Source organism: Hippoglossus stenolepis, chromosome 13 (genome assembly GCF_022539355.2).
Source record: "Hippoglossus stenolepis isolate QCI-W04-F060 chromosome 13, HSTE1.2, whole genome shotgun sequence".
NCBI classification, from domain to species: domain Eukaryota; kingdom Metazoa; phylum Chordata; class Actinopteri; order Pleuronectiformes; family Pleuronectidae; genus Hippoglossus; species Hippoglossus stenolepis.
In genome coordinates this window covers 19303234-19316674 of record NC_061495.1, presented here as the reverse complement: position 1 = coordinate 19316674, position 13441 = coordinate 19303234, and the positions used below count along the sequence as shown (strand labels likewise).

General features: G+C 42.5%; 1 protein-coding gene across 2 annotated transcripts in view; it reads right to left on the bottom strand.

Moving 5' to 3' along the window:
• Positions 1-12354, bottom strand: part of plekhm3 (pleckstrin homology domain containing, family M, member 3) — a 34771-nt gene extending 22417 nt beyond the window's left edge. Inside the window, exons 1-3 of one of the 2 annotated variants that reach the window (XM_035174664.2) lie at positions 12267-12354; positions 8221-9292; positions 3917-5032 (exon numbers count right to left, since the gene is read on the bottom strand). In XM_035174664.2, coding sequence (XP_035030555.1) covers positions 3917-5032; positions 8221-8740 — 1636 coding nt within the window. In that variant the 5' untranslated portion in view covers positions 8741-9292; positions 12267-12354. Of the gene's footprint in view, positions 1-3916; positions 5033-8220; positions 9293-9452; positions 10021-12266 lie in introns of those variants that run through there. The other variant, XM_035174665.2, reaches the window with a different exon arrangement.
• Positions 12355-13441: the final 1087 nt, after the last annotated feature.

Genomic DNA, 13441 nt, shown 5'->3' with positions numbered 1-13441 from the left:
AACAGCATTCACTCTGCAGGAAGTCTCACCACTGAGCCGATAGATGAGCTCATGTGGACCAAAGCAACAAGGACAGATTGAGATGTTTCTGTTGTATGTATGTGCTGCCCCTTTAGGAAAATGATACAGCCGGCCAAACTGGAATATGGGAGTGTGCGTAAAGTTCACATTTAAAAACACAAAAACATGAATAAAAGATTATTTGCAGATTTATTAGTTATTAGTTATCAGTTGTTCATCTGTAAATTGGGCAATATCAACATTTTATTTCTGGTTTAGTCTGAATCCTCTCAGGTTTTGAAATATTAGCCAGACAACACTTAAACCCTCAGGGGGGTGGGCAATTTATGCATTTTAATAGACTAAACAGTTAGTCAATCGTTACAGAAATTAATTGATAGATGAGTCAGTAGTTAAACTGCATCCCAAAAGAATGTGGATTTTTAACAACCCAAACAGGAGGCCATAATAATATTCTGTGTGCTACTTGCTTAAATGTTAGAGTAACGATTAACACAATTCTCCTGGTGACTACTTCCTCCATTATCAACAGAGTAACAACTGCTTTCTCTCCTGGTCTCTGATCTTTTATGGGTCTTTCTGGGACGAAGAGAAAGAGGGACGGAGGAAAAGATGAATGGGAATTCAAACGTAGCTCAAAGGTCTACCGATTGTACTGCGGCTCTCTGTAGTGAGAGAGGGAGTCACTTTGACCTCCCCAGGGTGAGTACACGGGGGAGAAAGAGTGGAGGGGGAGAGAGACGTACAGTCTCACAGAGAGAGGAAGAGAGAGATGGCATCAGGGCAAAAAGGGGCTCACACTTTCATCTGCCCGCCAGTGGTTCAACCCAGCACACCTCTGAGAGGAGGAGGTGGGTGTGTGCGTGTGTGTGTGTGTGTGTGAGAGAGTTATGTACACGAGTGTGAATTAAAACTGAAAAGACGAGCAAGGCCCAAGCTTTGATGTGTCTCATTCACACCAACCAAACACTCAAATGATAATATGCACAAATGGAGAGTTCTATGAGTAACTCTGTGAGTGTGTGTGGTGTGTGTGTGTGTACCAGGAGCCCACTATACACATATCGGACTTGTGGAGTCTAGCAGGATCCCACAGGTTTAAATGGCAGTTTGAAGTTTAAGACTTGGTTTTAGGGTTTGGGGTGAGTTAATGTTGTACCTTCTGCACATTAAAGGACTGATTTTAATAATGTGGGAGACAACAGACACATTGACAGATGTAACCTATTTTTAATATTTTAATCTTGAGTATATACACAGTCGACAACCCAGTCGAGACGCAGGACCACACTTGGTGTTTAAACCAACTATTTCTGAGTGGCAATTCCAGAGACATGGGAACTCGCAGAAACTTGTCTGATCAAACTTCAGAATAAAAACAAGCATGGTGGCGGAGTGCCATGCTTGTCATCTGGTTGCGCTTGTTTGTGTAATGTTTTTCACAAACAACAGGACACATTAAACACAACAACTCACAATCCAGTAGCCACACTTCCTGGGTGGCTCACTCATTGGTATTGGTGGTTACTGCTCACTCGCCCAATCGCTGTTCCTTTCATACAACACAAGTTTACATAATTTCAAATAAGAAATATAAAATTATATTTAATGTTTAATATCTACAATTCGAAATTAGGGAAATTCTGGATACGTCAGTAACATTAAGATTATATCTGTAAACCCCTCACACTACAGGATCATTTGGCCAGATAATCAGATTAGCCTATAATCTGTAACAATCCCGCGATTGTCGTTAGGGCTGAATCAGAACCCTCTAGGTATTCAGTTGTGATGGTTAAGATGAAAGGATGTCAATAATGGGTCCCCACAAAATCAGGTGTAAGAATGTGTGTGTGTGTGTGTGTGTGTGTGTGTGTGTTAGTTGAAGAGAGTGAAACTGTATCTTTTGATGTGAGCCCACCTCCTACTTCCTCCTCTCCCTCATATCTACTGACGCCCACTTCACCCAGAGCCACCACCCACCCCTACAACCCACAGACTCACACGGGGTGTCAGGGGCCTGAGAATGTGCTCCACTGCAACAACAGGGGTCACCAAACCTAAGGGCACCCTCTGCACAATGTGCGTGCATGGTGAGGGGTGATGGGGAGTCACGGTCTTCAAACGAGCACAAACCTTTTCCTTTAAAAGGAACCAAAAAACGCTGCAGTTCCTATGTGTAATGAGTTGAATACATTTTACATTTTGATGTTAAATAACCAATCGCCCGATATGTATGGATGGACGTAGCATGCATATGCAAAGGGAAGACTTGAAACAGGTTCAAAGAGAAATGGGTTCAAACTAAAGTAGGATACTGAACATTAGGCTTTGCTGTCGCCACCATCAAGAGATCTTTTATTAGATTAGTGGCTTCATATATGAATAATCAGATATGCACTCAGGTTAACAACAGAAGATGGAGGCTTTTGATGAAGGCTTTTAAGGGTTTACCCTAGATAGTCAGGTCTGCAGGTCAGACAATGTTCTGTTTGTGTAAATAAGAATTTTTACTTCTCCGACCCATGCCAAAGTTCGCAAAGCTGTTCAATTTAATTTCAATTGATTATTTATTTGCTAGGGCCAGTGCTCATTAGCGCTCTGTAGCAGGAACGGCTGGGACTCATTAACGCAACAACAGTGCATTCAAGGATAACGAAAACTGATTCTCCAATTCAGGGTTCTGTGTACTAAATTGAGCTTTAACAAACTTTGAATAAACAGGGGAAAGCTCTTCAGCTTCAAGGTCCTGCAGCAGGTCTTTACTTGCCTCAAATCAATTACTGCAGGTCACTTTTACAGTTTCAGAAAGAACGCTGCAACCAGCATCACCACACACCAAGCAAACTGTTCATTTCAAACAGGCAGGTTTAGAATGTGCAATGCACTATTAATTGAAATGTATGACAAAATACTGGTTACATCTCAATAAAATTAGCTGCTCATTACCGAGGGAAGGTGAAAGCCAGAGGAGCGCAGAGGGAGCTTGAGTGTCTACAGTTAAAATGAACATTCTCATTGTAAAACTGGTGAGAGTAATACTTAAAAGAACAATTTCCAAATAGAAACAAAACATGTAAATAAAAACTATAAAGCCATAAAGACACAAGACCTCTAACACAATCTTGTGGACTTAAAATACGGTTTAATGGTGCTGGATTTAAATAGTGTAAAATACGTTTTCAAGACCTGCTAAGTAACACTACAGGAGACGAAGGTGCTCTGAATGAACTGGTGAAAGGAAACAAAAAGAAAGAGAGGAAAAGGCGGGAAATAAAGGGACTGAGTGAGCAGAGGTGTGCTCTGTATAGAAAATGGACGTATCCAGCTGTCCCTCACATCCAGCTCTACCCAGAAACCCTTAAATCAAACAGCTACGATCAGGCCTGACCACCGCCGCATCCCCAGGATGCTTTCATTCGCCTTCATTCATTCATTCATTCATACATTTTTTCCTCTCCCCCAGTGCTTTAGGCCTACCAATTATCATCAGTTGCCCCCAGGCGGCCTCTGTCCTTGTTCCTGTTTCAGCTGGCCTTTCAAACAGCCTTGCATTAATAAGCCAGTTGTTACAAATAAAAAAGGGGGGTGAGCAGTGATTATTCAAAGCCCTCCTAAGAGCGAGAGAAAGAGGAAGCCCACGTTTCACACCCAGGGAGAGTAAAAGCACCGCCTGCCATTTATGGGACTGTCCAAGGCCGGGTGTGGTGAGGTGAGGAATAATAATACTACAGGAGGAGAGAGGCTGTGATTGTCCTGGATTTGAAAAGAGACTAAATACTGAAAAACACGCAGGAAAAGGTAGATGCATTCAAAGAGACACCATCCTTCATATATCCATTATGCTTTATGTAAATATTCAATGTGTGAAGATGTGTGTGTGTGGGCCACTCACCTGCACATCTGAAGCTCTGAGCAGTGAGTCCCTTCTCCACAGCCAGACAGGTGAGGATACTGAGGAAACTGGTGGTGACTGACTGCCTCTTGGCTCTCTGGGCCTCCCGCTGCCTCCTCTCACGAGACGGTTTTGATCTTAACAACACTCCCTGGAGGCCTGGAGCTCCTTCCCCCGATTCTACACCTTCTTGTGGTGCAGGCCTCTGTGCCGCCACTGCCTCTCGCAGCATCTCCACCCATTCCTGGGCCTTAAGTTGATCATCAGCCCAAAGTCGGAGCACGTCTTTGGGGAAAACTACCTGGAAATGTTCCCTTCTATCTGTCCACGGCTGCCCGTTCTCTGGTTCCTGATCATGCTGCACAGCCAAGCAAGATGCCAGGGAGTGCTGGAGGACGGGCTGGGACACAGACCCTCGGCCCTCAGTGGGGAAGGCTTGGAAAGCAGATCTGGTCAGGACGAAGGTGAAGGTCCGCCAGTTGTTCTGGTCCATCAGCTGGTGGAGAAGACCAGCTTTGAGGACGTCCTGGCAGGGTTTGGTAAACAGAGGAAGGGTGGTGGGTCTGCTCACGATGCCAGAATTAGATTGAAGAGAGAGCGAGGCCTCTGCTGAGGTGGGGGTGTCGCTCTCACCATCAGGCCTGGTGTCAAGCCCAGACGGAGAGGGGGATGAGGACGGTGACATGGGTGTGGAAAACTTGACGACCTGTTGATTTTCCACTGCGGTCTTGCACTGCCGGTTCTCCTGCCTCGCAGGTCTGGCTGCCTGCACCTTCTCCCATATCAGCCTTCTCCACTCCATGGCCTCCCATTGGCTAGCCGCCTTCAGCTGGAGACGAGTGCTGTTGAAGAACAAAGCTTGCAGCGTGCGTTGATCGGCAGGCTGGCTGATTTGGCCAGGCTGACTGCAGGGTGCTGGTGAGATGACGCTCTGGCAGTGCGACAGAGAGTAGGCAGTGCCCAGCTGGCGGTTGGCACTGCTGTCCAGAATGTACAACCGGAGCTCGCAGGGTGTCAGCTCGACATGACACGGTGTCCAGCGGCCCCGGGGCCCCTCACGCTGCTCCATGTGACCCTGCTTCACAACACTGCTACTGCTAATGCTGCTTTTATCAGCTGCACAGAGGAGAGGGGGGAAATGAGATGAGTAATGTGTGCGAGTGAACTGAGACAACTAACACCTTCCCACTGACCAAAGGTCATCTTCTGCAGGCACAAATAACAGGTCACACACAATTGCTTTAATTTTAAAAACTCAATCACCTTCGCAAATGTTTGTAGCTTGATCATTTGTGGACATGGCGTCTGTAATTTATAGATACGTCAATAAATGTTTTGTTTACATCGCCTGCTGAAATGTAATGCATCTTCTGACATTTTCTTGACACAGACATATAATAGGGTAAATCAATAGCGAATTATATTGAATTGGTTAAATAAGTTAAAGTTAAGAATCTAACTTAACAGCTTAGGAGACACGTTTCCTCAAATCTTATGTATAGTGGCCATTTCACATTTTGAGTTTCCTTGGAGGCTGATGGTCAAGAAATGATGCATGATGATTTGTGTATGCACATTTTGAACTTTGTTTCAAAATTTTAATAGTAAAAGAATTGTTTGAAGATTGGATGTGGTTTCATCCAACACGCATCACATTTAAATATTATGGAAAAAATGGAAATATCTTTAATAGATGTCTATAAAAGCCAACCAAATTTACCTCATTTTTAAATATCTATACTTTACCAACAAATCTTTGAATCAATTATTTCTGGGCAAATACATTTACTTAATAATAACAACAACTTCTATTACAAGCCTCGACCATTATGTTTAATTGTAAACCCTGACCAGAGGCAGTTTAATTAACAAATATAGCATTTTGTTTCTTTAACATGCTGAATCACTCAAGGAGGGAAAAGGGAAAAGCTGACACAGCTCCTATTAACTAAAGGGTGGCGAGTCAAGTGCCTCATCAATCTTATAAAAACAGCAGCAGACTTTGTGTCACTCTCTGTCTCGGACTTTGCATGTTAACAAACCTTTTTGTAAAGGGAACAAACGAATATGCAAATTAGTTAAGCCGGAGTCAAGTCTGGCTGATTGGCAGTCTTCACGCTTGGGATGGTTGCGATGAGAATTAGGCATCGTGGCGAAGAGAACTGCTCTGTTCAATTAGCCTTCATCTCCACCTGGTAGGTTTTGACATCACACCGCAGTATTAGTCTAATATACACATGTAAGCCTTCAACCAGAATTAACACTTTTCTCTGCGTGCTGCAAACTAACTCTCCAGAACAGCAGCCCTCAAGTCAATCAAGACACAAACGTCCGCTTCAGCCTTAACCAAGCAGCCTCGCCCACTGATTAGGAAGCCAAAACATCATTTTACACGCTGTTTTTAAATTAGACTGCAGGGGCTACGCGGATACCAATGTACATATAGACTGCAAGTGAAAATGCATCCGTCTCCTTCAGGGTTCACCTAAATTAGAGACCATTTTAAAAGCACAAAGAATAAAAAGGGAAAACCAACCAGTAGCATACTACGTCATACAATTAATTCAGATTGACATTTTATAACGAGCAAATATTTACCTTAGGGTTTTGTTGATTATCTTGTTAAATAGCGGCTTCGGTATCAGAAAACAGAGACTGTAAAATTATATTAACACCTATGACAAGGATGTTTTTGTCTGTTTGTTTGTTTTTCAGCTGGATTACGCAAAAAACACCCAAAAGATTTCCACAAAACTTGGTGGAAGGATGGGACAAGGGATGAGACCATTACATTTTGGCTTTGATCCGGACGCCACTTTCGTTAATATTGTGTGTTCTTTGTTTCATTTTTTGACATTTTTTGTCATGTTCAACAATTTCCCAGGGAATACTTCATTGATCTTGGTAAGAAATAAATTGTGTTTATTTAGGGGACTAATATCTATGAGTGTGTGCAAATATTTGAATCTAGTTTTTGTTTATGCAAGCTCATCTCACATTACTCTTACATTTTTGATTAACAGGTGCATAGCTTCTCATTGCATAAACCTTACATTTTTATGAATATAAAGTTACTACGGATTACTTGCAAGAAAAAGGGAAACAGAAAATATACTCAGAATATATAAACAGATTTATACACTCTGTTACAAGACATAAAGGAGCTTTAATGAAAGCTAAACAGAAAGATTATTTGGTCTACATACGCATGTATCATCATTTAAATTTACCATCTAAACATCCCCAGCTGTCACTAATGGAAAGGCAAACAGGCCACTTTTTTTCAGTGTGAATGAAGAGACGAGGCTGAGCCAAATCACGCTGCCTTCTGCTTATTATCGTCCTTTTTCCTACTTCTCTCCTTTCAATACACATCCAGCCAAACTAAATAACCTGATGCCTTTTCACACATATGCTAATACTAAATAATCCTGCCAGTGTCAGGAGCCGGGTAATTGGGTTGCCTCTTCTTTCGCCTCATTTGAGTCCATTTGCTGACAGGATTACAGGCTATTATCCCTCAGGATCCCTCAGGATCTCCTTAGGCCTTCAGATTGGCCAAAACACACAAACAAACGGTGTGTGTGTCTGTGTGTGTGGGTGTGTGTGTGTGTGCACTCTCTGCACTGGCTATCATAGCACAGCTGTGTCATTTCAAGTTATCATCATCTTCTATCATTATTGCTTTCTCTGAGGATGCTTCAACATAAGTAGAGCATACGCCCCAATCTGCAGCACAAATAGTCCAGGACTTCTGTCCTCCAAAAGCCTCTGAGAGGCTGAGACAGCTTTCCAGTGAATGGACACTCTATCTGAGCACAGTGGCAGGGGGAGGTGTGCACTGTTCTGACAGGTGAGGTCCAGCCTTTTGGGCTTGTATTAAGAATACGGAGTTCATCACCTGAGGACATGGCATCATATTTAATGAGTCAAAGCAGCAACAGCTCTTCACGCCATGAATCCCCAATTAGGAAAAACCCAAGTCAGATAGAGGATCAGTTCAACCAAATTAGAAAACATTGTTGGCAGCTTTTAAAAATTCCTCAAAACGTACTTTAGCCGAATGTCTTACACATAAAATGTTTTCACTTATTACTTGTTTCTTTTAGCATTATTTTTAACAGTTTTTAAATTAAATTACAGATTTGTATTTGTTTTGTTATATTTTTAATGGCAAACATTTTCATTGTTATTTCAGCTAATTGTTTAATCAGCTCATCTTTTCTGCTCAATTTTGACTCACTAATTCATAACAACTGCTTTCAACAGCTGATCACACAGAGAATCACACCATGTGAACTCACCTTCTTGCTGGTGGTTGAGGATCATGTTCTTCATTGTGCTACAGTCCACGGTGGGCAGGCCATTGTCCGTGTAGGCAGACGGCCGGTAGTTGAAGTCAGATCTGGACCGGTTGTGTCCCTTCTTAAAGGCGGATTTGGACGAGGAGTTGGCGGTGTTGTTGGTACACTCCTTGGATTGGGCTGCCAGGTCGTTGGTGGAGCGCGCCCGGCTTCTCTTGCCGTGCCTCAAGCCCATCCCAAGCCCTAACACACTGAAGTTGTCAGCCCACGCCAGGCCTAAGGGGCCCACCTCTGGCTGCTCTCCGGCCAGTAGGCCCCACACGCCGCTGGAGCTGAGCTTCCCCAGCGCCACAGTGGACACCTCCTGCAGCTGCTTGGGCTGCCTGGGAGGCTGGACGTTCCCTTTTTGAACCTGGCTTGGACCTTGGCCTTGTGTATCCATGCAGTGGATAAAATCCTCAGTAGCCTCCAAGGCCGGGCTGATATCGCCCACCATGTCAAGTTGCTCAAGACCCTCCATGGCTGGGTCCACCCCTGAGCTGTAAATCTCACAACTAGATATTTTTCCAAGACGGGGGCAGAAACCCCATTAGCAGGATCCACATGTCCAACAAAGCAAACTAGACTATTAGGTACTTTGATGAGCTAAGAATTGGTGAAGGAGATCCAAGCAGCCTACAGGCGTCACAAACTGCTGTCTGAAGCCAAGTCCTGCTCCCCGCCTCAAGATAGGGCCTTTGTCCAGGGTTACACACTTTTCCTTTTCCAATAGTGAATCTCTACCACTTGGGGAAAGCTACAGGGGCATCATGCCCGAGCTAAACAAGACTGGCAGCAGCTTGAGACTCTCTTAATCAAGCCAATATGGGCGGCAAACAGATACTTGGCCAGATCCACACACTTGGGGCTACAAAACAGTAAAAATCCCTCTGCTCTGTCTGAAATGTTCAGGAGTCGGATACAAATTGTGGAAGATGTGAAGTCAAAAATCGACCATCAGCGTTATTATTGGTGCTCTTTTGGCCTGTCAGTTGGCTGTGGGGTCATCGAACGGAGACGGTTTGTGGCTTGACTGTAACAAAGAGAAGTGAAGATAGTAAAGAGGAAGCATGCCCAAGAAAGGAAACACAGCTGTGAGAAAAAAATACTGTGATAAACGTATACAGAAGTTTAAGTCTTTTTCCAGATTTTAAAACCTTAAGTTTCACAAGTTAAAGCATCAAACTACCAACCCCACTGACAGCATCTTCCTCACACTGACACTGGCGCTTCACAGACTCATCCTCAGCAAATAGAGATGATGATCCTCCCTCACATGTCCTGATGAAATAATACTTGACTTCCTCTTCAGCTGCTTATCACAGGCCTGAGCAGACAGGGAGGAAACAGGCCTGGGTGGGGTTCCCTTCTGCCGGGCCGCCTGTCTCTTGTGATTCTCTCCTCTGTCTCCGTCCCTCTCTCTCTCTCTCCGTCTCTCTTCTCCGTCTGTACATCTTTCTTTCTCATTAGTGCTCCTTTTCTCATCGATTTTCTTCTCCTCCAAAGTGCAGCCCCTTTTACTTTTCTCCACATATCAATTATTTAAAGGCCATTACATCACTGCAATTCAATTCCTAGTCAGCTGGCCTACATATTGAACATTTATGATTTATTCATGATCATTTGTTGGAGATGCAAATAAACTGGGATATTATTGCAGATATCAATGACTTTAATCATCTTTTGGGGTTTTAATTGGAGATTTAGTAACTCATATGAATTATCCTTACACACAATCAGCTTCTGCATAGCACCAAGGAATTCCGTGACATTATATACTAGTAACACTGCATCAAAGCTGTTTAAGCTATTTCTGTTTAAGAAGTCGCTTTTTACTTTCATCCAAAATATATTTGGTATTGTATAATTCCTTTGGCTGATCGTGCTGAACGTGCCTCTCTTTAGATGACATATTGTAATGCTGACATTTACTCTGACATCATCTGCTGCCAGAAAATCTGACCAAACTGTGGATCGTCATCAAGGCTAGTTACTCATTGACTCATGTGGACTCACGCATTCTGTTACTCCAATACAGCCAACATCAGCTGAGTAAACACAGATTCAAGTGATCAGTGATGAAGTTACTCAAGAAAAAAGCTCTATGGCATTCATTCTCTGTATGTAATTTTTTTTCAAAAGGTTTTAAAGTGAGCCAGGTCATACAACAAATATAATAATCATCACCTCATATAACATACAGCTCTTAAAACATGTTATATAAGTTGATGCTATTTTAAATGCACTGGTATCAGTCGATATTGTGGAGGTGGATCCTGATCGTGGTGGCAGCTGATCGTGGACTATGATGACAACAAGACTGTTTGACATACGATACGCCTACTCACATATTCTACCATTACTGACAAAAACTCCTCAATTCATTTGTCATTGCTGTTCCCTTCATCTCTATCAGACTTTGTCTTATGTACAAATACTTTAAAAATTTACACATTTTGCCATTATGTTAGAAACTGTTTCTTCTAAGCAATGTTGTAATCACTGATATTTTGTTGATGTTCTCAGTTACATGCGGCATCTATTGCACTTCTGTCCGTCCTAAGAGAGGGATCCCTCACAGGTGGCTCCCTCTGAGGTTTTTCCCCCCTTACTCTTGTTGAGGATTAAGAACAGAGGAAGTCGTACCTCGTTAAGCCCTATGAGACAAATTGGGATTTGTGAATATGGGCTATACAAATAAAATTTGATTGATTAATTTATAAGCAAAGTCCAGGTATTGGCATCAGCAGGGGCGGCTCCTGGCATATGCGACATAGGCGGTTGCCTGGGGCGCAAAATGCAGAGAGGACGCCACAAGAGGCGGATTTATCATGACGTGATACATGTAATGTTAACCAATGCAGTAACGTCACACCATCATTCTCTAACCACGGGGACACACCGGAGGCAGAAGCGCCACGGAAAGCTGTGTGCCCATGTTAATCAATAGGGCTGTTCACACTGGCAGCGAAGCGCCGGGAAGCGCAGCGGCCGGCTTGCAATCTGCAGCGATGGTTTCTGGGTCTGTTCTATTTTTTCCGTTCACCAGAAAACACACATAAATTATATATTATGTAAATGATCAAATATGCATCCCATACTTTTGATTTCCCCGCTTTTCTCCTGGAGTTTCAATTTCCCCGATTTTGGGGCGCTTGCAGTTTTGCGTGTGTATGCTGGGGGGCCTGGGGGGGCCTGGGGGGGAGCCAATCTGAAATCTCGCCTCGGGCTCCAACATTGCCAGGGCTGGCCCTGGGCATCAGTATCGGGAAGGGGAGAAAATGGTGTCGAAATATCTCTTTTTCTATGTAAACAATACATTTTGTTTTTATTCAAGTCAATTTTAAAGCACCAAATCCCTTTAGATTTTATTTTCTTTCGACAGCTGAAAATGACAATTTCAACACAACACAACATGTGATAAGGCGTTTTTTAAACAAATTAAAAGTGGAGAGCTTAGATGGAGATTTTAAGTGCATCACTGGTCCTGATCATCCTCTTTAATAAACATTTAACAATGATGCCCCTTCAGTTTGACAATATTAGCAGCAGATATAAGAAATGAAAACAAGCCTCAGCACCAGTGTGTTTGTTCCAGTATCTATAAACACACAGTCATCTCAGCACAGAGGTGAAGCCACGGTCAGTGTGTGTGTGTGTGTGTGTGTGTGTGTGAGCCACATTGACCTGCACTGTATGCTAACTCTCTGATACACACTAACGCCCCCACACACAAACACAATGTGTATAAACATGTATGACACAGTGGAGGGTCCTGACAGCTGAGAGAAGAGGGGCCTGTTTCTATCCCCAGCTCCTGTGAAGGGAGCCGGGGCTACTCAGCTAGCTGCTAACACTAGCTTCCCTCCATCCGTGGACGAAGTGGTTTTAACTCGGGATAAAACTGTTCGCTCTCCCACATCAAACCCGCACATCCGTTGTATTCCGTTTTGTTCAGTTGTGAATCTGGTGCGAGTACAAGCTGTAAAAAATAAATCGAGACTCACCTCACTGTGTTTACCATTATGTCATTTCACGGTCCGTCAGCGGCAGAGTCCTCCGTGGGGAAACTGAGGCTTCGTGGTAAAGGTTCCGCGCAGCGGTGGTGGGGAGCGATTAAAACTTTGCACCGTGTATAAATACTCTGCTGCAAGTAAAAGTCCTGCGTTCACAATCTAACAGAGGTAAAAAAAAATTAAAAACAAGTATTTACATAAAAATCTACCAGTAGTATCAAAGGCTAATGTCCACATTATGCATAATTTATATAATATATATTATATTATAATAGGTGATTTTAATTACCTTATATAGCCTACTGTTGTTTACAGACAGTCTATTTACTGTCTGTAATGCAACTACTTATAGTGGTTTAACTTATTCGAAAACAGTAATGCAGTTACAATTACTGCAATTTAAGCCAGGTCACAATTTTTTACTTTTGTTTTTTGTAAAATAGAAAAAACTGATCTACTACTAAGTAACAATTACTTTTTAAGCAGAAAGAGGTCAATTACTGACGAGTAAATGGTAATGTCAGATAATGACATAATATTAATAATCTAATGCAATCATATTAATGTGTAAATATCATAAATCAATAATGTTCATTTATTTAAAAAAATTACACTTGTATGAATAATAAAACGTATACATACTTTTATAATATAATAAGGGTTTCTCCATTATTATTTTTTATTATTATTGGATATAAAATATCCTTCAAGGACATGGTCAACACTGTGGTTAATAGTAGGAGGTGGTGCCTTTATTTAGTCTGACACAGAAAGGTTGTGACTCAGAAGAATCTGACCAAGGGGAGAAGAGGACCAGAGAGTGGAAGACAAAGCAGAGGTGGAGAATAGTTTCTCACTAATGGGCTGCTTGAAGCTGCCCCAACATCCCAAGTGTCAGTTCCACTGAGAGAAGAAGAGAGGGACACATACATTCTCCTCAAACCTGTTCCTGCAACAGTTAAAATCCATATATGGTTCCAATGATAAAAAAGAAAAATAGATCTGTAAATCATTATTGTCCAATCTCCGTTATCACAGATATGCAGGTTTATTGATTAGATCTGAATATTTATATGTGTGATCACAACTATGGCTTTGAGGGGTCAAACAAGAGTATAGAGTATGTACAGGTCAATGCTGCACAGGATATCTGCATGGTTATTGTT